Source organism: Monomorium pharaonis, chromosome 6, assembly GCF_013373865.1.
Source record: "Monomorium pharaonis isolate MP-MQ-018 chromosome 6, ASM1337386v2, whole genome shotgun sequence".
NCBI classification, from domain to species: Eukaryota; Metazoa; Arthropoda; class Insecta; order Hymenoptera; family Formicidae; genus Monomorium; species Monomorium pharaonis.
Genome location: NC_050472.1, coordinates 2,845,782 through 2,868,013, shown reverse-complemented (window position 1 = coordinate 2,868,013; position 22,232 = coordinate 2,845,782). Strand labels below are relative to the sequence as shown.

Sequence of the window (22,232 nt, the reverse complement as noted above, 5' to 3'; positions counted from 1 at the left end):
GGAGCTCTCAAAAGCGGACATAGGAGCTGCCAAAAAAAATTTTATTTTTTCTCAATTTTCGGAAACTCTCTCTGAGTTGCGAAGGCCCACGAACTCTCTTCGTGTAACGAAAACAATATATACTACACTTTGCTGCTAATGAAGTACTAACTGCTAGGTAAGCCGTGAGTGATGGTTTTCTTTTATAAGCCTTTTGGAGTAAATTTTCTCACGAGAAGGAGCGCCGTGCCTTCGCCTAGTGGCGATCTTGTGAACTACTCGCGGCTATATGACTATACATGCAGTACATTAATTTACCCGATATGTTCAATCTCTGGAAGTTTGTTTTGTCGAATTTTGTGAGGTTCTCGGAAACTCAGCAAAACGAACTCCCTGAGAGCTTGTTTTGTCGAATTTTGTAAGCTTCTCGGGAGCTCAGCAAAATGAACTTCCTGGGAGCTTGTTTTGTCGAATTTTGTAAGCTCTTCAGGAGCTTAGCAAAATGAACTCCCTTTGTATTATTTTAATCTACTTATTTTTTTAACAATATATACAGCTTAGACTATATATACTAAATTAGCATAAATTATTATTTTTCTTTTAACTACATGATACAATATTTTGCAAAGTGCATTTAAAACTGTTGAGAATGTGCGTGCACACCATTTGAAAATAATATCTTTTTAGACTAACAGTCATGATGCACGAATATCTAGATGAGATGCGCCTAATTGTTACTGGCCCCGAATGCGGCTTATTTCATGTAGGAAGGCATTATTGACGCCTACTGTACATACGACTGTAGAGCATGCGCATATGGCCGCGGAGAGTGTTCGTGTCGCTACATTTCGTCGGTATGACAGATTTCTTAACCTGAATATTCGACAAATTTTACGATTTCGCGCAGGGGTGACCGTACCGCACGGCCACTGGGCATAGCGAACCTACGCGGACCCGAGCTCATTACAATGCGGACAAACACATACACATAAACATATACACATACACTCACCCATAACCGAACTATTTACATATATACGACATGTACACACACACATATCTGCATACACCAAACAGTGTGAAGAGAATAGAAAAAGGAATAAGAGTACCGAATACAGGAAAGAGTAAAGAGGTGTCAAATAACCTACAACGAAAGTTCGGTTGACGGCACGGTAAATCACAAAAAGAAAAAAAAAAATTTTACGATTATTATTTCGCTTTCCGGGGCAGAGCGACGCTTTTTTTTTGCCAGATTCGTTCGTTTTAAGCAAAACTGTATCGAATAAGCACAACTATATCGATATTTGAATACCAGTGCCTAAACTGAATAATTACAAAAAAAAAAAAAATAATAATAGTTAATAATAATTAACAATTGTTGCGCGTCAAAAATTTGTAAATAAATAATAGACTCATATACAAGAGAGAGGTTAAGTTTTAAAGATGGTTAAAGCCAATAAACAGAACTTAGCGAAAAGCTTTAAAAGTAAGTTGTATATACCGTAAAAGTATGTACATCATGAAATGTGTTTGAATTATTTTAATATTTTATAGCAATATGGGTTCGTTTTGACGCGGACAGTTCGGACAAGCATCAGCTGTTTTTCAAGGAACACTCTGTAAGAAATCAGGAACCAGAGTATCCCAAGAATCATACCCTTTTTGTATCAAATGTACCGCCGTACGCAACCACCGATTGCCTGAAACATGCATTCGCTAATCTTTGTGGAAGCGTGCGATCTGTTACGTTTACAAGTGCAAAAGGTTTCAAAACTGCATATATTGTTTTTAAAAAAGAGTCTTCCTTGGATAAGGCTATGGAACTTTCAAAGGATTGTGTAATCACGTTAAACAGTAACAAGAACGTATGCCTCACAGGACTAGAAAGTAAGTTAAAATATATAATATATATTTTAATATTATAGAAACTATTTATTACAAAGAAAGTCATTAATTTATCTTTTAAAAACTATTTTTATAATTAAACTTTGGAAAATGCTATTTTTAAATAGAGTTTAAGACAAATTAAGTGAGTCTTATTTAGCTCAGTTACTTATATCTCCATTTTTAATTATTTAAACAGAATGGTGCGCAGAATATAATGATACCTTGTGCGATGAGGGGCTAATAAAAAAAGAAATTGAAAAATATATGACATTATACGACAAGCAAGTAAACAATCGTATCGCACGAGAGAAAGCTATGGAAGACAACAATGATGGCTGGATAACCATATCAGGTGGGAAGAAAAGGGGACAATTTGCACTATCCAGAAAGGAGTCTACCATCGGCAAGGTGCAACAGAAGGAAGAGCAGCGCAAAAAGAAGAAACAATTGCTTAATTTCTATACCTTCCAAGTTCGCGAGACGAAAAAGCAGAGTAAATATAATTGTGCATTACAAACCTTTGTAGCACTTTTTTTTTTTTAGAATAGTGCTCAACTTTCCATGCTTCTTTCAGATTTAGCTGAGTTGCGAAAAAAGTTTGAGCTAGATAAGAAAAAACTGCAAGAATTGAAACAAAAACGGATATTTAAGCCATTCTAGGTATGTTAAATATTGCTGTAAATAATATATTATAGGATATATAACTATAAAAATGATTCGTGTAAAACCAAGTTTCGATAAAATCGTTTTATTTTTTAGAAAAACATGTACAATTTTTAATAACTTTTTGTATGTACAAACAATAATTTAGAATATCGTCAATCGAATAGACTATGCCATCATCGTCACTCTTTGTCCTCCTCTCAAGCTGCTTTAGTTGCATAAGTTTGTAATGTCCATTCTATCAAAAAGTGTTCATACGACAGTGGTTGCAAAAGGGCTAACAGTTCCTCTAAAACAAACATTAAATATGTAGTTCACATAATAGTATGAATATTTTATAAATGTATGAAAGAGATACATACGCTTATTTCCATAGATACAATTCGCAGACATGGCCGTGCTAACAGCTTGCGCGAGTCGTTCCATGGCCAGGTCGCGTGAAACCGTATCGATGTTCGGTCGATTTTGTAGATTCGTCGTCAACAAACGAGTAGTAGACGCCAAGTGTTGTGCCGAGATCGCATGCTTGTTGTTACCACTGTTGTTCAGTCGCAGCACTGAGTCCATGAGTAGCTGTTGAACTTTTGAATAAAATTTTCGCGATTCTTCACGACTTTGTGCGCTGTTCATGGCGTTGTGTCGCAAAGGACTTAATATACACCATCTGTAGAAAAAAAAGAATAATTTGACACTTTCGTTTTTTCATTATTTCCGCGCGAAGTTACAGTACGAAAAAGTACCTAAACAGGCCTGCTATAGGTGTTATCGGGGTCATCGGGATTCCACCGGTGGGCAAGGCTGGATTGTCCATCAAAGGTGTCAACAGTAAACTCGGATTTTCGTCGATCCATTCGCCTACTAATCTCAGCAGCTCAATAGGCGGATCTTTATCCTCATAGATTTCACCTATTGCCGTCAACAGATTGGCGGTGAAGTGCGGCGCGAGCGCGGGCAGCTGCTTCAGCCGTTCGATAGATCTTGGAGTGAGCACGAAATAATCGTTGAGCACGTGCCTTGCCAGTCCCACGCTCTGCGGCGAGGTTGAACTCAACTGCTGCATCCAAATGCCAGCTGCATTTAGGACCGCTTTGTTTTGCGTGGCAATTGCCAACGATACCAGGTTACCTAAAATCTTATGCCTGGGACTGTCCGCTGGAAAGAGGGACAGGAAGAGGGCATTGCGCACCGCAGGGGTGCCGCCTGGACTCTGGAAGAAATCGCTCATGATCTCTATCAACTGTAGCTCCTGTATTGCCATCGTGTTTCGTTTCTTCCTCTTCTCCATCTCTCCGAACACAAACTCTGATATCAGGTCCATCTGCAGATCTACTTGCTTGCCAGGCCTGCAGCAAAGTACCTCTTGAACAAACAAATAAGGAATGCAATTTAATACAATTGTTTGGAGAAAAAGAGATAATACTAAAATACATTGTAAATATTGTAGAGATATATATTTTAGCTGTGTAATATTAAGATATACTGAAATATAAGTTTGTACATCCATTTCTATTAATGTAGAATAACTTTAGTCTCTCGATTTAACTTGCGCTTTACCACTTTTTAATTCTTAAAAATACATTTAGATTAAAAATAAGTTAAAGTTAATCTATATTGATAGAAATGGACATTAGCCGTTAAGAGTTGATCTCACCAATTCGAATTAACTTAAATCGGTTGATTTAATTGGTGATTTATCAACTGCAAAATTTAAAATGTATAATTAGTGATATATCTAATTAAAATAATTAAAAATTAGGTTGGAAATAATCAGTTAACATTTTGCAATTGGCAATTTATAAATATAATCTGATTTAGTCTGAATTTTTTTAAGTTAAAGTCAGTGAAACCGGCGCATTAACCGATCGTTGCGGCGTCGGGATAACCTGTAATCGCTCGTACCGATTCTACATAGAGCTTCCCTGGCGCAGTAAGGGAAGTCCATCTTCCGTAGGGTCTGCTTGACGTCGTTCCCGGACATCGTGGCGCGGACGTAGTCACCGTAGGTACCGCAAAGGGCGCGAGGAAAATTATTCGACCCTCGGCGTTGCGTCTGACAGCGCGATCATGTGTACGCAGTGTACGCGCCCGCATACACGTACACAGACACAAACAAGCGGGGGGAACGAGATAGGTGGTGTCTGTGCGCGCGTGACGGTGGCGCGGCATGTCGCTGCCGGTGGGGTCTCCTCTCACCGTTGTGCGCGGTCGGTGGCGCCACCGGCGAGTAGGTTGCGAAGTGCATTATTAGTCAAAACAATCCGCCGAATTGGTGATCTATTTTTAGGTCGCGCCCACCGTAGCCCACGGTGCTACGCCGTTTTTCCCCGGAGGCCCCGGAAAAAACGTTCGCACGGCCGGTGTCCTACCGCGACGCCGTCTCGCACCCGCGATAAGGTTCAACGACCCCCTCCACACGCATCCGCGGATTGTGACAGGCCAGGGAGTCGTGCGGCCGTGGTGTGCGCGCGGGCCGGCCATGTTTATACCGTGGTGAGAAAATTTTCGAGCCGACCGTGCAGCCGCCGCCGTGTGCCACGAGCGGGACTATTTCCACGTGCGCCGTGGAAGCGCGAGTTCCCCGCCGCGCCTACGAGCCCGTGCCCCAGGAGTGTCCCTGCCCCCCGCCGGCGTAGCGCAGCGACGTACGCAGATCGACGATGGAGCCCTCCGACAGGGGTAAGTTCGCGCGATAAGAGAGGATGCGATGAATGCCCGCGTGAGAAAACGGCGGCAATATTGTGCCATCTGACACGGATCGCGCCATCCTCCCCCCTCCCCCCTGCGGGGACAATGGCAGTGTCAGGGTCGAAACGGGGAACTAGTTCAGTGACCGCGTTCGTTGCCGCTGTCGTCCGCGCGACAACGTTTCGGCGCTCGGTCGACGGACCTCCGCCGCCGGTTGACGGCCGACCCCGGCGGCCGTCGAGGTCGCGGCGGCGGACCGTCGACCGCGCCGCCGGGGCTCTCGGCGAAAATCGCTGTCGCGCGATCGAATCTATGTCACGCGGCGCGCTTTTGGCCAAGACTGTACCAGCGCGTCGTCCTCCTTCTCTCTCTTTCTCCTCCTCTTCCTCCGTCTCTTTCTCTCTCTCATGGTCGCTCGCTCGCTCGCTCGTTCGCTCGCTGCCTCCCTCGCCTTCCCCGCGGTCTCTTCGTCTCTCCCTCGCACATCCGACGGAGGGACGAAGAGGGAGAGAGAGAGGGAGAGTGCGCGCGCGTTACGCCTCTGGGGCATCATCCTGCGGATCGCTCACGGGCACGTGGTGGAACGAGCGCCGCTGCCGCTCATCGAGAAATCCGAGACGGTAATCCGCCCGCGCGCTCGATCGCTCGCTCGCTCGCTCGCTCGCTCGCTCGCTTGAGTGGCCGACGAGAAAGCGACGCGGCGACATTTCCCCGCTGCTGTACCGAGGAGAGAGAAAGAGAACGAGAGAGAGGGACCCATAGCCCGGGTGAGAGTGCGACTGGCACGGGCGTTCCGCGTTGCGCAACATCGCGGCCGTAACTGCGTGTCTTTAACCTACATCGGGGAGGGTACCGCGCGCCGCGCGAATCGGAGTCACGGTGTCGTTTGACAGCGCGCACGGGCCGCACACACGTGAGAATTATTATCGCCTGACCGAGCGAGCCCCCAGCCCCCCTGGCTGCTGGGAACCTCTCCCGCCTCCCTGTAACCGCCGCGCACCTCGCCGCTACCTCTCCCCCTCACTACGCTCCGTCGTCGCGCCTTCCCTCCGCTCCGCTTCGCGCCGCGCCGCGTTGCCTCGCGTCGCGACGTGGCGACACCTGCCGACCGCTCGTGCGCGCCCTACCTCAAGCCATCGCGAATTAACCCTCCCGCGTACATCGCGCCGTTCAACCCTCCCCCATGGTGCGCGCCGCGCTCCCCTTCGATCATGAATCGGGGCGGGAAAAATTTTGTCGCCCTTTGATGGAGCAGCAACCTGTCGTCGGGGAAAAACGATCGTAGGGTTGGGAACGGATACCTTTGTCCCGTCCCAACTGCCTGGCTTTTATGCCCCCCTTTGCGTGATTGAGATATCGGGGTACAGGTGACAGATTAGATTGCTATTACATTTTCTTATTTACTCTGTGTTACATTGTGCTCAATTATTTCGGATATTTAATTGCCAGATTATTTCTCGTTAAATTTAAGAGAAACTCAAAATTGCAAGGCAAATTTTCGCTTAAAAATAACACCCTCTTGCTCTGAAATCTCTTTTTATATAATCAACATACAGGCTGCAGATTGCAGGTTGTTGCGAATTTTGATTTATTTTTTAATGTAAATTTATTATTCCTTTTCTCTTACAAATCCAAGTAACTCGTGTTTAATCAATTTCTTTCATGTTTTTCAAAATCTCAAAAAATTCGTTCTTATCTCTTTATCTCTCTGTCACTCCCTTTTTTTATCTATCTCTTGTTCAAATATCTTTTTAGTGAAAAAGACTCGTTTGATAGGGTAATCGAAATTATCAGTTTCCCTTCAAACAGTGTCGAGATTATTTTTGTATTATACACCTAGACATTGTAGACAACGTCGCCTCTTTATAAATTTTGTAACGATAAATTAATTTCTAAATGTTTGTACACAGAAAAAAAAGTAATATAGCCAATAACATATGTGATTGCGGGCTGCCAACTACATAAAATACTCAATACAATAATAATTGCTATTAATGCAAGTACAATGTTGATACTGCAATAGCATATATTATTGTATTGAGTACATCTGTAATTGGCAGCCCGCAATAACATATCTTATTGAATATATTACTTTTTTTTCAGTGTATTTAAAATTACTTTTTTCAAAAGGAAGTTATTTATTTAAAAAATAGATTTGAAGAACAGAATTAAGATGTCGAATGGCATTGTGTACAAGCAAGATAACATTGAGCTTTTTAGAGAAAATACATCATTTTTGTAGCAAAATATTAAAAGATGCTTATATTTTTGATATTTGATTTTTTGTATTAAAATTATTTTTATGTGCTCAAATAAATATATCTTTTATATATTGTCCAAAATGTTACATCTAAACAAGAAAAACCTTTGGAGTCTTTTTTAAATTCATTTATTATGAAAAGTTATATTTTTTAATCAAATAACTTTTTTATCAAGTCTGTGATCTTCGGTAATTAAATTATATATATTTTTTCCAAAATAAAATTCAAACATTTGTTCTAAAACAAGAATAATGAAAGTGTTATAGGATAATCCAGAATAGTAAAGGATTTTTAAATTAAAACCTGATATGTTAGAGTTATTTGAGTACATATTTAATAATTAAATTACAGATAGGACGGATTACGGAAAGTAAAACTTTGCCATTTATCGCAAATGTCGGATCGTTCGTCTTCTCGCTTTAACTGCCTGCGATTTTTTCCCCGTTATTTTGTTTGACCTCTCATTTTCGTATATCTCGGTTTGGAATGATAAATATAAATATTTACGGTACAGTAAACACGGTACAAGGTGTTTGCGCGATCGGACAGAAGATATGAAAATATAGCTCAACCGTCACGTCTCTATAGTATGTTTATGAATTTTTAGAGATTTTTCAAAATCATATTAAATGGGTGAAAAATCAGTCAAATTCGAGATCTAGGTTTATAGGAATGACATTTTGTACATTGTATTGTAAGGATTTTAATTGCAAACAAAATTATTTCGGAAATTAAATCATCAATTTTTCCATTTTTCAAATATGAAAGGAAATAAGAACCAACTTGAACGAATGAAAAATTGATCCATTCAAGAATAAACGTGGAATCGATTGAACGAATCACACAGTTAATCTCATATTTCGATAATTTAATAACGGTTATTAGCGCAATCGACTGTCAAGCTAAACTATTTGTTCGGTGAATTTGATTCGATAATTTCGTCGTGTGAGATTGATCACCAGTCAATACGAACAATTTTATTGCAGCGCGGACAAATTCGCATATGCAATGTCGTGCTTTGTATGATTAATCCGTCATGCCATCCGATTATACGTGTCTCATATTAAATTGCTCATTAGTCCCATGTTTCACGTCGACTATTCTGTCATAGTGATATCAAATCATGTGAATAACAAATAAGTTTTCTCTCGGAAGTTCAAATAGAAATCAACTTTGTAAACTTTTTGATTTCAGTATCAAACTTGTATTAAAATTTATTATCTCTCCGATCCTTGTTGCTTTTTATTTCGCGTAGCCGAAGTTTGGCTGTCGAATGTTACGGTCTTTGGGTGGGCGAGAGCGAGAGAGAGAGAGAGAGAGAGAGAGAGAGAAGGGAGAGGGGAGAGAAAGGAACCGCGATAAGGTCGTGAATACGCGCGAGCACGCGCGCGGAGTAAAATTGCGCTCGCGAGAGCGTCTCGTTTCTAAGTTTGGCGCGGCGTGGACGCGGCGTGCGACCCAACCGACGACCTTTCTGCATTCATTCCGGTCCCCGCGAGATCACGGCCACGACTCCTCGCCTCGTTCCCTCTTCTTCTCGCTGCTCTTTTCTTCGCATACCTCATCGCCCCGTTGCCTCGCCCGTTGCTCTTTCCTCTCGCTTTCCAAGACGTCGCGCTCGCGCCGCTGTCGGTCCGTCTTGTGGGATAATCCGCGATCAATTAGACAGATCTTCACGTTCGTGCTGCGTGAACTTTAATACGCGATCAAATTTGTCGGGGGGGGGGGGGGGGGAGGGACGAGCGAGAAGCAGGAAACAGAAGGAAATATCCAAATTGCCTCTAAATTCGTCAAAGAATGAATTTGTGGGGCGTTTGTCCGGGAATGTGTCCGAGACATTCTATATATAGATCTGTCAATGTATTACAAAGAGCGGAAAGATTATGGGAGTCTGGAATTTTGAAGAGGATACCTTATTGATGCTCGTGCCGATAGAGGGTAATTCGTGGAAAAGCGGCGGTTTCTAAGGTCGTCGAAACGAAACAAAAATGCGATCCGTATTTTCACAGGCAAAAAGGGACGACGGGAAACGGAAAAGGCGTGGGCAGGCAAAAGTGCATCTGTGAGATGTTTTCTGACCTGCCGGCCCGCCGCCGTCCTAGAGGAGCCACGAAATTCTGGGATTTCTTTGTCCTGGACAGGGCTGCAGGCTTGCGCCGCGTTCCTAACCAACGTCGCCCTTTATCCTTCATTTTTAATCCGCGTACACCATCCACGCGATGTTTTGTTCTCTTTCGCGAGAGTCCCCTCTCTTCTTCTCTCTCTTTCTCCTCTCCCTGTTGGTCTCTTCCTCCGTTATATAAGTCCAAGGACGAGCCGTGCTGCTACGTGTTCCTCTCCCTCCACTTTATCACCTCTCTCTTTCTTTCTCTTTCTCTTTCCTTCCCGCTCTTTCGCACTCTTCGTCCTTCTTCGATCTCCCTTTCCCTCTCTCGCTCCCTCCTGCTCCCTCTCGTTCGCAACGCCGTCTCCTCCTGCACCATGCACCGCACCAGACGACGCCTTATACGCTGCTCCTGTTATTCTTCTAGCTTCCATACTCCTTGCTTCAGCGTTCAGCGTAGTTCAGGGTCTTCCAAAGCGAACATCGCGATTTCTGAAGAGGGAATGGAGGGAGGAGAGAGAGACAGAGAGTGAGAGAGAGAAGGAGGGAACTAACACAGCAGGCGCGACGCGAAATCTCAAAGTGCAACAAGGTTTCTGCCATCTTATACCGCAGGCAATCCTAGACTTCAGCTATATAGGGTGTTCCAAACACGTCGTACCATCCATCGTTTCTCAAAGGCACGTACACATAATGGTATTTCAGGTCTCAAAGTCTGACAAAGGAAATGATTAATCATTTTGTTCGAGCACGCGTTTTTTTCAACGCATTTGCGTAAAAACCGAAGCGGTTGAATAGTCTCCGCCTATTTTTTTCTACTTTCCTTTTTCGGATGGTAAACGTTTATGTTTAAACTTCAACGAACGAGTCGATCAAACATCTGCTGGCGTCATCTCAGTTTCTCTAAACTGTGGGCCCTGTGTATGCTCGTGCACGCCGCTTTCCTGGAAGTAGCACTCAATCACGGAAAGGGCTTATCGTAAAAAAATTAAGAAAGAATACAATTATAATACGGAAGGTGTTTTCGCGATTCGCTATTTTCACATCTCCCGCACGCGGCGTCGGTAAGATTGCGAGGATAGAAAAATATTCTGTAAACGGCCGGCCGTTAGTCGTCGGACGTCATTAAGGCGGGAGTTCTCAGGTGCGGTATGTCGTTTCTTAGAAGCGACGTGCACCGTATCTAATTGCAAATGCATAGTCGTTAAGTATCGAAACGCAGAACGTGCGAGACGCTTCTTCTTTCCCATCTCTCTCTCTCTCTCTTCCTCTTTCTCTCTCTCTCTCTCTCTCTCTCTCTCTCTCTTTCTCTCTCTCTTTCATTCACTGACGCTCGGATTTCGCATCAATTAATGAGATAGAATTTCACGAGCGTGGGCGCAGGACATGCACATTCACTATTTAGATATTCGGCCTGCCGTATCGCGCGGCCAGGACGTCCTGCAGTTATAAGCATCGCCGGTTTTCCTGAATGACGAGCGGTCAACGCAGAGAGACAGAAAAATCTCATTGTCAGACGTGAGCGAGAAATTTCGATGTGATTTATTTAGGCAAGCAGGTACAAAATCTCGCCATTTCCGTTCTTTAGTCTGAACGACAAAATCCGGAAAAAAATTTTCTCGTAAAATTTACCTGAAAATCATGGTGGTCGTAGAGGACATCATTTCGAAGAATTGTATGTTTTTTTTTCTTTAATATCTACTATACATATTTTATATTTTATACTTTAACGCAACAAAATATAAAATATCTGATTATTTTCACTAAACTGTAAAGTTTTAATTAAATTTAAATAATTTATCTTTTATTAAGCAATTTATAAAATTTCTTTTGTATATTTACGCATGGTAAAATTTTAGCGACTTTTGCGGCAAAATATAACGAAAAATTGTCTTCGTATATGAACGTTTGCGGAACAATATCGAATTATTGTTAGGTTCACGCGGGTTACACTTTTCATCAATGAGAAAGAGAGAGTGAGATCGATCTTTTTTTACAATTGAATGACTAATGAAAAAAGTTCGACCCAGTTGATGGTGCGCGCGCGCGATTGACGAAGCAAGCAGATGCACGCTCGTAGACGCGTGTGTACGAACGTGCACTCGCGATCCAACGAGTTTATTGATCGTTGCAGCACGCGATCCGCGAGAAGCGCGCAGCGCTGCGCTCGGGCGGTGCGCAATTATGCAATCGCGTTACGCAATTGTTGCACCGCCGCGCATTGTTGCCGGTTTCTCATGGCGAGTGCAGAATGCGCCTGGCCGACCCAGTGACATTGGCGTTGCCCACCGCGGAAACGGAGGACACACCTACTCCATATTACGAGCGCGAGCTCGTGTGCCGCGACGAAGGCCATGGGATGCGATTTGTTCACGCATCGCTAGACCTTCGCGATTTTCTTCCCGCGTGCGAACCGCGCTTGGATCTGCCTCTTGTCGAGCTTCCCGCGGTATGTGCGATATGGAAATCGTCGGCGACACGCGGCATTATCATCGGCCGCTATTTGCAAACTAACGTTCCGTTCGACGTGGCGGAAAAAAAATAGAGCTCGATCGCCGCTTGTTTACCACGCAGAAAATACGTTTACCATTCACGTCATTAACAGGTTTTTTTTTTTAGACCTGCCTGTGAAAAAGCAGCGCACCTTCTAGTACGCGCTCGCGTTTAATAGCCACGTAAATTATCGTCCCTGACACGGTGACACACAACGGTTAACGATAAATAGCTGATAAGTGAATGACAAAAGGAAAATTAATTTCCTATCGTTGGCAAACAAAGTGAATTGCATTTTATTCAGAGCACACCTCATTGTCATCGAAGTGTGCTCGCAATCGCGATTGCGCCTTGATTGCCACTCGAAGTTGCGTATCGCGCGATTCACTGTGTTACAATGGGAAAATAATTCACGGGAGCGAGGCGTTGAGTTCTTTCGATATTAAGCGGCACGTGTGTTTATTGCACGATGGGCACGAATTCAGTCAGCAATGCGCATGATAAACTGTTCATACCGCGTTAATTTTCCCTCGGAATTGGATTTCAAATGGCGTTAATTCCCGTCATTGCGAAACTCAACGTGGAAATTCAATCAATTAACCGTTTTACGCATGAACGAGTAATGGTGTATCTGAAAAATAGATCGTTAGCATTCATGTCCCCGTCGGCACGCTGTTTTTTCGATCGATTATATTGCAACGACGTCGCGCAGCATCAAGTACAAAGTATAATATATGTCACATAACCGTCTATAAATAATTCATGCGAGCGGCAATTATTCACTGCTCTCTGTAAATTATTTGAATAATTTTGCGTTATTATTAGCGGAGCGATCGGAGCAGCTCGATGAATTTTTCAAATTACGACACTGGCCACGGAGGATATAACGAGGTATCCGTTCTTTGCTCTCGTGTAGAAATAAAAGCGCATCTCTACGCATTTCTCTCTCTCTCTCTCTCTCTCTCACTGCGCCGTTTACCTCTCCTTTTTATTAACTCGCGCGAGAATTGCAAGTTTCGTGGGGTTCCTTAACGCGCCGCTACGCCTCTGTCGTCCACTTTTCCCCGACTTTAGAGAGTCTTGCCACGAACGGCGGCGATTCCCAAGCGGTGATTATATCCGAGGCATCGTCGTTCTCTCGAGAGGCAACGGTCGGTCCGCCAATTATTTCGCCACTCGGCTGCGGGGCCGACCTTGGCCGGGAGCAGCGTGTTGCACGAGCCGTCGCCGCTGTTGCTGCTGCCCGCGCCTAATTAAACACGTACTGATAATTTAGTTACAGGGATTGCACGGCGTATATAACATTGTACGCTACGTCTGCGACCGCCGCCGTATGCGGGCGGCAATTAAGATATCTCGCGGTTGCGCGCACGTTTCGATTTCTAGACGCTCTCTCAAGGACCGTGTCTTTCTCTCTCTCTCTGTCTCTTCCTCTCTGTGGCGCGAATTTTACCGTTTGGATCCTCGACACGACGACCTCGTCTTATGCGCGAAGATGCGGAGCCGGCGATCGATGCGGAATTGATAGTATTGCAGCACGAATTGCGGCACGACCGGGCAATTTTAGCCAATTGCGACGAACACGCACGGACAGACGGATGGACGGACAAATCGACGATACATTATTGCTCGTGAAACGACAGACGGGATGACGCATGCGACTCGCGCAGCGTACACGGAAAGAATCGTATTCTTCAGCTTAAGAATTTTTATAGCAGACAATTTTTTTATTTTTATAGTAGACTACTAAAATAGACGCTAAAAGGATTTTCTTAACTTCAGAGAGTATTTTAAAGGATAGATTGGTAGAGGATATTTATTATTATAATAAGATTATAATATAAGATTTAAGATAAAGATTTTATTATAATAAGAGATATTTTTAATTTTTATAAGAATATTTTCTATACGAAAGGAGAAATGTAATTTTAAAATATTGAACTTTAGCAGAGCACACACATCAGGGAAAATGTTTTGTTACGGCAACAAATAATTTGATTGAAATATACCAAACAAAAAACTAGTTAATTTAAACAAGTATTTTTTTATTTACATATAATTGTTGTAAGCATTAAGTAAAATATGCTATTTTGCGTAGAATCTTATTTACTCTAGAAGTTTGTTAGGAAGATTACATTCTCATTAAGAAAATGTATTAATAAAAGGGCTCGCAAAATATACATACAATTTTTAAATATAATTACGATGCAGAATAGCGTGCACAGGGAGAACCATTGTGCTTCCAGCCAGACAGCGTCAACATATAGATAGAATTAGAGAATATTTATAATTCGGGAAGTCTTAATTTTTTGGAAAAAAAGTCGCTTATTTGCGAACAGAAATGTTGAAATATCGCATAATGAAAAACCGGCTTCTCTTCGAGAGAGACTTCGGCTTTATCGCAAGACATGACATATTTGATTTACTTCGCGACATTAATAGCACGACAAACTTAAAAAAAAAAAAATTAAAAAATCGAGAGTCGTAGGCCGCGTGCATGACCAGCGCAACGGAGTAGATACGTAAAACTTTTAAATACGATGCGATAAAGACGCGCGTTCGTGACGATGATAAAGTTATGCCAATACTCTATGTAAAATCGAACTCGTAAAGAAGAATTGATAAAAAGTGCATTACAAAAAGTACATTATTCGTAACGGATTACTTCTTTTTTAAACGTTATCTTCGTCTTGGTTTCCCCCGTATGAAAAAGAAGTGAGCGAGAGAAAAAGCGCGACGCTCCAAGATACAGCTTGTTTTCAGTGGAAATTTTTTATCTGTTAGCCGCTCCGCGCATCCAGCCAAAAATGGCGAAATTACGATTCCTCGCTGTATTGATTTCTCTTTCCGCCTGCAAGTCGCGTCGCGCAAGTTAGAAAATTGTTACGAAAATGTGGCCTTATGTAAAACCATTCTATTTTTATGTGAAGGGTTATCTAAATTGAGTTTGAAATTTATAATTTTGTTGCTCTTATCTAATTCGAGTTGAAAACGTTTCCGTACGTATTTGTTCATGTGTGATTATTGTTTTGAAAAAGTCTCGCGAGCTCAAAGTAAAAAAATGCATACTCGGCGGCAACGATGTCTCCCTCCCCCCTTTCTCTCTCTCTCTCTCTCTCTCTTTTCCTAGGTCCATTACCGCGTTCCCGCGACTACATCATTTCCATAATATAATTACCGTCGCCGTATCGTGGCGAGAGCGTCGACGAGAGGCCACCGCCACGGCCGGGACATATAATGTATTATATTCATCGTGCTCCCGCGCCATATAGCGATACCGTTCCGCAACGGAATAAAGCGCAGAGGACTTCCCACACGACGGTGCGTGAACGCGCGTTACGCAATCAACGCGTGGGCGCGGGTGCACGATGCCTTTATCTCGAGGGCACGCACTCCCCGCACGGGAGGGAAGAAAAGGAGGCTGCGTCGTGACGTGAGAAAAACGCGAGAGTCGAGCGTCGGCTGGATTTGTCTGCGCGCGCAACTTTGACTCTGATTTTTTTCCTCTTTTTTCCAATTTTTTTTTTTTCCCGCCTCCTCGCCTTTCCGCCGTCTCTGACCTTCGTGCGTGCCGCCATTTATATTTCCGCCTTGACGCCACGCACTCGCGCACGCAGATTACGTTACGAAACGATTTATTATCGCGTTGTCCCCTCCAAGGTCGGCGACGACGATGAACGTATCTCGCGCGGAACACCGACAGGTGAGATCGCGATGGCGGCGGACGGGCTCGGCTTCGCAGCTGTTCCGGTAGAGAAACCACGAAGGCTTCGAGGGATGGTGCCCGCGGAATCGTATCGGGATATGGGACGTCGTGCGCGAGGTCCCGATGGAAAATGTAGGGCGTTCGAAGGCGGAACGATCAGGTTCATAAACATGCGGAGTAGACAAGTTCGTGTCTAAAGCAAATTTGCCAAATCTGGAGGAATCGATTCTATCTCTGAACCCTGCGTATCTGAAGATTGCGTTTTTTTTTTTTTTTAGGTTGCAACTGATAAGCGCAGGCGAGATAAGATCAACGCGCCTCTATAACTTTGATTGCGTGTCTTACTTTCACGTTTCGATCAGGACGTAATTTACTATCGATTTCATTCTGATAGATACAGATAAATCCCTCTTGCTACGGAAAATTAAATTAACTTAGTTATCGCATCAGGGTTTCTAAAGAAGCTCTCGGTCAAACAAAAAACCCTCCGTGATTCTTTTTTTCGGCACCGCGACGACCGCATTTACGAAAAGTCGGTCGCCACGTGCGCGCACCGGAAGGAGGAAAGAAGAGAATAGTCTGCGATACATACGAGGATGCATTAAGAAGCTCGGGAGGGTACTTTGGAGCCTTACGTTTAGCCTCGAGTTTCGTCACCCGGTGTAGGGTATCGATCGCACTATCGTCCGCTGGTAGCCCCGGGAGAAAGAGAAAGAGCAAGGCAGAAAGAGAGAAAGAGAGCACGAGGAGCGGGGGCGGCAGTTCGGCGCCGGGGTGTCGTCCGGGTGGGGCAAGTGCACTCCGGCACGCTGCAAGCGGACCCTATATGCAATTGGCTGGAAAGTGCATCGCTGGAGGGGATGCTGGAAGAGAGGCAGCGAGAAGGAGAGAGAGAGAGAGAGAGAGAGAGAGAGAGGAGGAAGGGGTACGGGGGAGAGGAGGGCGGGTGCATACACGAAGTAGACATATAGGTCAATGTCGGGACACTCCTGGTGCACTGTTTAGCACGAGTCACCTACTGACCTACTTGCCTCCTCCTTTTGCGTACCCTGACCAGCGTACGTATCGTCCGGGCTAACGCCGGTCGGGCGGCGTCGCATCCGTTTTGCACTCCCCGGGTGTCGGATGAACCCGCGGGTCTGACGGCGAAATGCGTTCCGTCCCCGTGTGTGCTCGCGCGAATCTCGTATTAACTTCAGCGGTGTGCTAAAAACGATGACCCGCGCTGATAACGCGCGGCCGCGACACGATAACACGACTCGTCATATCAATATTCAGGCGTCGTAGAAATTATGGTCGGCATTCGTGTCATTGTTACCAATTAATTGTGATCTGCGGTGTATTACATACGAATATGATACGCGACGATTAATAAACGCTATACACCGAAAAAGAATTTTCTTTTAGAATTTATTAAAAAATTTATGGTGATTATGGGACGACACGTATTTCAAAGAATTTTATTATACTTTTAATAAAATTTAATTAAAATATTCCATACTTTTAAATTTTACTAAAATTGATTTATCGAAAATATAATTTTGATGGAAAATTACAAGAGAAAATTCCCTCGGTGAATTAATATCGCTTGCAATATTAATTCTCCAATTTGTGTTATTATGTGTACTTTTATTACTTTTATTTACAATAAGTCCTCAGTCGTTTTTGTAGAACTGTAAATATCTACTGAAGTATACCCAGACAAAGTAAATAATACTGCACTTTACTTTAATAAGAAGCTGCGTCGAGGAATTGCACGCGAGGCGCCGCAGAATCGCCGCTTTGTAATTCACCCGCAGTAAACTCCGCGTTCTATTTACGGCGCTGTCTTCCGAGATGCTAGGCGGCTGCATCGGGCGCACGTTCAGGTGCATTTCGTCATCCGGACGTTTCCGGAGCGGAAAAATTTCAGTGACGCGGGATGCATAAAGAACGTGTCGCCCCGCAAATCCTGATCGAACGGACGGTTATGTGACCTATATTCTCTCGTGCTTTCATCCAACAGGTTCTCTTCGATATCGTTGGCCCGATTCGCCTTCTCCCTCCGTTTCTCTTCTCCTCTCTCGCCGTGGTTTACATTTCGCTCCCGCAAAATCTACCCGTGTCGCTAAACGTCGACGTAAATTAACACATTTTTATTGCGATCACACACAGCTGGATGATACAAAAATAGCAATGGTAATATTAATGCAAGAAAGGTTTGTGCTATAAAGAAAATCTAAGAACTAAGGAAACTGAACATCCTGAATTTAGCGACTCGTTTAGAATATTTGAAAATAAATGTCGATTACGATACAATATAAATCCTCATGCGAATCGCTTCGCGGAAGACGATCAAAGTCTGATTTCGTAAACATCCAGCGAATCGAATTTGCAAACGGCAAATGGATCAGCATTTCAATTCCAAGACGAGGCTGCGTCGGAAATAGAGCGGAAGCGAAAAATCGCGTCCCAGAATTCTCAAATGTCCTTCATCGAAGCAAAAACTGTTCAGGGCGCTCGCGACAATTTCTCGCAGTGACAAAACGTATCTAGGAATTCGGCTTCGCCACACAGTCATTTCGCGTGCACGAGACGATCGGTCCCCAGGTGCCGGACTTGTCGATCGTCGATTTAATCGGGTACGCGCCGTGTAAGTGCTCGCTTTACTTATCGCCTCGAGGCATCGCGCGTTTCACGCTTGCTCGCTAATTGGGGGAGTGCCCCGGGGCGAATCGAAGGTAAAACCGATCGCTTCGACGTAATAATAGCGGCCCGTTGCTTAGCAATAAAACATCGTGTATATTTAACAGGCGACGAACTTTCGACAAGCAGGCGACGAGGCCTGCCCGTCGAAAGGATCGGGTCGCCTCTCGTTTACGCCGCAGCCACGATTTTACGTGACGCGGCTTCATTTGCGCGACGGGAATGTCAAGGCCGACTGTGTCAGTCGGGCGATGCAATTTTCGCGTTGAAATGCAACCCCTGGCGAGGCGCGAGGAGGAGAGAGGGGATCTGCTTTTTCGCCCCGGTGAGGCGGAAAGGAAATCGCGCGCGTGCCCGAAATTGGGTCAAGTGCGAATAAGCGTGACGCAAGGAGCAGGGCAAGGACCATCCTCGGGTTTATACCGAGGACAGTGTTGCACCGTTGAAAAATAACACGATCGCAAAGAATAAATTTTTAACACTCTGTACACACGATTCGACAATTTTTTATCCTGCGAATTCTTTTTTTTCTTTGAACAACTAACAGCACGCGGTAATTAGTTGTAACATTTATTACATTTTTTAAATAAACAACCACGTGATTGCTTTCTAGAGATATTAGAATTGTTGAATAATTTCTTGTACTCTGTGAAAATAAAGAAAATTAACTCGGTACTGTCGTGACCCAATGTATACAGAGAAGCCAAAAAAAAACAACGTTTGTACAGAGTGCTGATCGATGTTTTCAGCTTTACGTATCATATATTTGAGTCGAATATAAAGCTAGAGAGAATTAAAATAAGGAGGATTAATTATAAAAATAAATATGGTGAAACGTCGTCATCTATAAAACAAATCTTTTAGATTCCCCCTTGATTTCTCTCTAGTTTTGTATGCACCGTGCTGTGTAATTATAATAGCGATATGTATGCACTTTGAATTACGCTCGTAAATGAGTACATTGCAGCACGCTTTTAACTTATCGTGAAGTTCGTTACTAATATTTGTTTTCTTTGGTTTTATTGCAGGTGAGTACCACGATATCTGTATTGGTTATCATGCGCCAGTCTTAGCTCGCTCGTTCGTGTTATACTACTTCGTCACGTGAGTAGCTGTTTTTCAGGTAATTTATACATGCTTTCGTGATACCTCTGATACTTCATAATCGTACTATCTGTACGTGCAACGATTAATCGCAGACTTAATAAAGATTTACCATACTTCATGAAAAACAAATGCGTTCCTTTATAAGTCTCATACCAAGGTATTTATGGCGCCTACTTTCGCTACATATAAATTCGTATCTTTGTTCTAATTTTTACGCGAAAAACTTCAAGACATTCTTAAGGAACGGTAGAATTATTTGAAATGGACGAAAAATTAGTAAGCTTTTATTCGTTATAGGTATTGCAATGAATTAAGTATAATATTTTTTTACGAATTGTTTATACTGAATATTATCAATAAAAAAGCATTTTCAAACTTGCAAAATATTCATATGTGATTCTACTATAACGTGACTTATCGCGCGATTTAAATCTATGGTTTTAAGGGATAACTTGAGAACTTTATTTTTATATTTAGAGTTATTTTTATATTTAGATTTTTACACAAATCAAGTAACATGATAAAATATAAACATTCCACAAGAAACAGAATTTTGTATTTAATTCATTTCTATACCTGTATTAATGAATCAAAGATTTCATCATTTAAATCTCCTCTTAAATACAAAAAGGAGAGAAAAAGAGAAGTTTGACGACTTTTATCACGTCACACGTTTCAGAATAGATTACTTCCGTCGGGAGAAACGGAGTGATGTCGAATACATTTCTTTCTCGAGGTCGTGCATACAATGTCCCGCGCTTCGGGTATTTTACGGCCGCCATCCTTATATAATTCGGCCAAGGTTCATTTCATGGCCCATCGGGAAACTACCGGGAGAGGAGGAAGGACGAGGAGGAGAAAGCGCGCGTTGTCTTTCTCTCGCGATCGGAAAATCCGCGATATATTCGCACGCGGGTTTACGCTTTACTGAACGATGGTTAAGAAAAACGTCCTAGGCGTCTGTAAAGCATCTCGGCGCGAAATTCCAAACCTTTATTAGTGTCCTTACCGTTGTCCGAAGGGTTTTCCCCAAGGGTAAATTGATTCTGCGCTACGATACCGTTACAACGATAAAAATATATCGTTAGCGCGATTCGATTACCTTGAACCGCTGTGCGCAAAAGCGTCAGGCGTCTAACAGCGTCAGCAATTACGCATTTTTCCCCGGCTATCGCTCCCCCCAAAAAAGAAAGGTTTAAGCAAATAGAGTGACGGCCTTTATCTCGGCCTCATTACACCGTTTGCATTTCGATTAATACCAACATACAACGTTACAATATCGTGACGACACACACGCAAGCTAAAAAAACGCACGTGCTTGCGCAGATAACCGCCGGGCTATTTTTAGGCGAAAAACTTGCAAAGTGCGTCGTAGCTCCCGCGATAATGAATAACACTCTCCGTATTATTCCCGACACGCAGCCGTGTACGTCTGCGTAATTAAATATACGGGTCACTCGTTTTGGATCGCGATACTAAATCGATATTTCCAACGCGTCCGACCCGAATTTAATCGTACCGCGCGCATGGATTGCGCGCATTTTCAATTTAATTTGTGCTTCATTACTTAGAGTGTAAAAGCTACGAAGTATAAAAGTAACGAGGGCGTGACCACCGTCTCACCGCGAAATGTCGAAGCCTTTTAAGTAATCAAGTTTAATCCCTACGCGCGCAGAGCGATCGTAAATCGAAAGTCGGTCAAAAATAAAAAAAGAATTGACGCGCCGAGGTGGTCCACGTGCGCGGTGGATTATTCCTCGTATTCCAACCGAGCGTAAGAGAGGTGCCCCCCTCGACGCGAAATAAACGCGTTCCAGATCGGTTGCGAAAAGAAAGAGAGAGAGAGAGAGAGAGAGAGAGAGAGAGAGAGAGAGAGAGAACGATTCGGGTGAACGTACTATTTATACATCGCCTATAAAGACGACACCGCGCGTGCACCGTTTTGCGTTCACAGGCGTGTTGAGGAATCTCAGGATCCTCGAACAGAATCCGCCGTCGCAATGCAGTGATCACGTACAACGTCCTTGACTGCTCTTTCCTCCCTCCTCTCTCTTTCTCTCGCGTGCACTGTCGTCATCTCTCATCTCTCGCTCTTCTCTCCTTCTCAGCCTTCTCTCCTTTCCACACCTACACCCGATTGATCATCCGTCCCGTCGCTTCTCCGTGGATGGACATTATTTATAGCGTGGCAGCTACATGCGTCGTGCGTGGTCGCGTTAACGCGATCAGCACATTGTACGTTACGGATTCTCGAGACCGTTCCATACGAGGAGAACTGTTTCTGACGTCCGGAATCGTGCGTCTGATAAATACACGTATAGGCGTCGCGTTTAGTGGCCGTCTTCTTGGGAGATTAACCGAGTCGATTTCCGTCTCTCGATCTCGAACAACGTGCGAATTCCGTTCGGAATTAACGATCGTCGTTACGGTAACGTAATAATCATATATTACTCATTTTTGTAATTACGATCGTTTGTGCGATCGTGGTTGTCCCCCCTCCACCCCTCCCTCCCTCCCGAATCGAGGACCGTTCGGAGAGAGCACCGCGGCGCTCCACTGTTCGTGGTCCATTGAATATCCCTTTCGCCCGTTGTTCTCGCTCTCTCTGCGAATTCCTCTTTCTTGTTTTCTCTCTTTTCCTCGCTCGAAGTCGCTCATTAGG

The 22,232-nt window shown here is 43.7% G+C and overlaps 3 protein-coding genes across 9 annotated transcripts in view; 2 read left to right on the top strand and 1 right to left on the bottom strand.

Annotated features, from left to right (window-relative positions):
• Positions 1 to 574: 574 nt before the first annotated feature.
• On the top strand, positions 575 to 21,286 carry LOC105828301 (ribosomal RNA-processing protein 7 homolog A). 3 transcript variants are annotated; one of them, XM_036288570.1, is made up of 5 exons: positions 575 to 1,465; positions 1,534 to 1,866; positions 2,063 to 2,359; positions 2,441 to 2,526; positions 19,492 to 21,286. In XM_036288570.1, exons 1-4 carry the CDS (start codon positions 1,423 to 1,425, stop codon positions 2,524 to 2,526), a joined length of 759 nt encoding a protein of 252 aa, XP_036144463.1. In that variant the 5' UTR covers positions 575 to 1,422; the 3' UTR covers positions 19,492 to 21,286. The 3 variants fall into 3 exon arrangements, with proteins under 3 accessions (XP_036144463.1, XP_012522013.1, XP_028050041.1); XM_012666559.3 differs by lacking the exon at positions 19,492 to 21,286 and adding an exon at positions 3,289 to 3,423; XM_028194240.2 differs by lacking the exon at positions 19,492 to 21,286 and having other exon boundaries at positions 577 to 1,465; positions 2,441 to 2,630.
• On the bottom strand, positions 2,599 to 4,796 carry LOC105828300 (uncharacterized protein C7orf26 homolog). Of its 4 annotated transcripts, XM_012666558.3 has the most exons (4): positions 4,429 to 4,794; positions 3,270 to 3,888; positions 2,892 to 3,193; positions 2,599 to 2,818 (listed from the first exon to the last, which is right to left on the bottom strand). In XM_012666558.3, the coding sequence occupies exons 1-4, from the start codon at positions 4,505 to 4,507 to the stop codon at positions 2,730 to 2,732; spliced, it is 1,089 nt and encodes a 362-aa protein (XP_012522012.1). In that variant the 5' UTR covers positions 4,508 to 4,794; the 3' UTR covers positions 2,599 to 2,729. The 4 variants fall into 4 exon arrangements, with proteins under 4 accessions (XP_012522012.1, XP_012522011.1, XP_036144462.1 ...); XM_012666557.3 differs by lacking the exon at positions 4,429 to 4,794 and having other exon boundaries at positions 3,270 to 4,390; XM_036288569.1 differs by having other exon boundaries at positions 2,602 to 3,193; positions 4,429 to 4,796.
• LOC105835549 (retinoic acid receptor RXR) overlaps positions 4,814 to 22,232 on the top strand; it is a 72,347-nt gene continuing 54,928 nt past the window's right edge. The window contains exons 1-2 of one of the 2 annotated variants that reach the window (XM_036288567.1): positions 4,814 to 5,205; positions 10,007 to 10,259. Coding sequence is in view for 1 of the 2 variants with exons in the window: in XM_036288566.1 (XP_036144459.1) it covers positions 5,187 to 5,205 (19 nt within the window). In the remaining variant the exon portion in view is untranslated. The remainder of the gene's footprint in view (positions 5,206 to 10,006; positions 10,260 to 22,232) is intronic. The other variant, XM_036288566.1, reaches the window with a different exon arrangement.

What these genes read in the sequence shown, in the direction of transcription:
- LOC105828301 (XM_036288570.1), top strand. Translation starts at nt 1,423, where the DNA reads ATGGTTAAAGCCAATAAACAGAACTTAGCGAAAAGCTTTAAAA. An exon ending in CTTAGCGAAAAGCTTTAAAA is followed by an intron (nt 1,466 to 1,533) that starts GTAAGTTGTATA and finishes AATATTTTATAG; the next exon opens with CAATATGGGTTCGTTTTGAC. An exon ending in ATGCCTCACAGGACTAGAAA is followed by an intron (nt 1,867 to 2,062) that starts GTAAGTTAAAAT and finishes TTATTTAAACAG; the next exon opens with AATGGTGCGCAGAATATAAT.
- LOC105828300 (XM_036288568.1), bottom strand. Translation starts at nt 4,033, where the DNA reads ATGGATGTACAAACTTATATTTCAGTATATCTTAATATTACACAGCTA. An exon ending in CCTATAGCAGGCCTGTTTAG is followed by an intron (nt 3,194 to 3,269) that starts GTACTTTTTCGT and finishes TTTTTTCTACAG; the next exon opens with ATGGTGTATATTAAGTCCTT.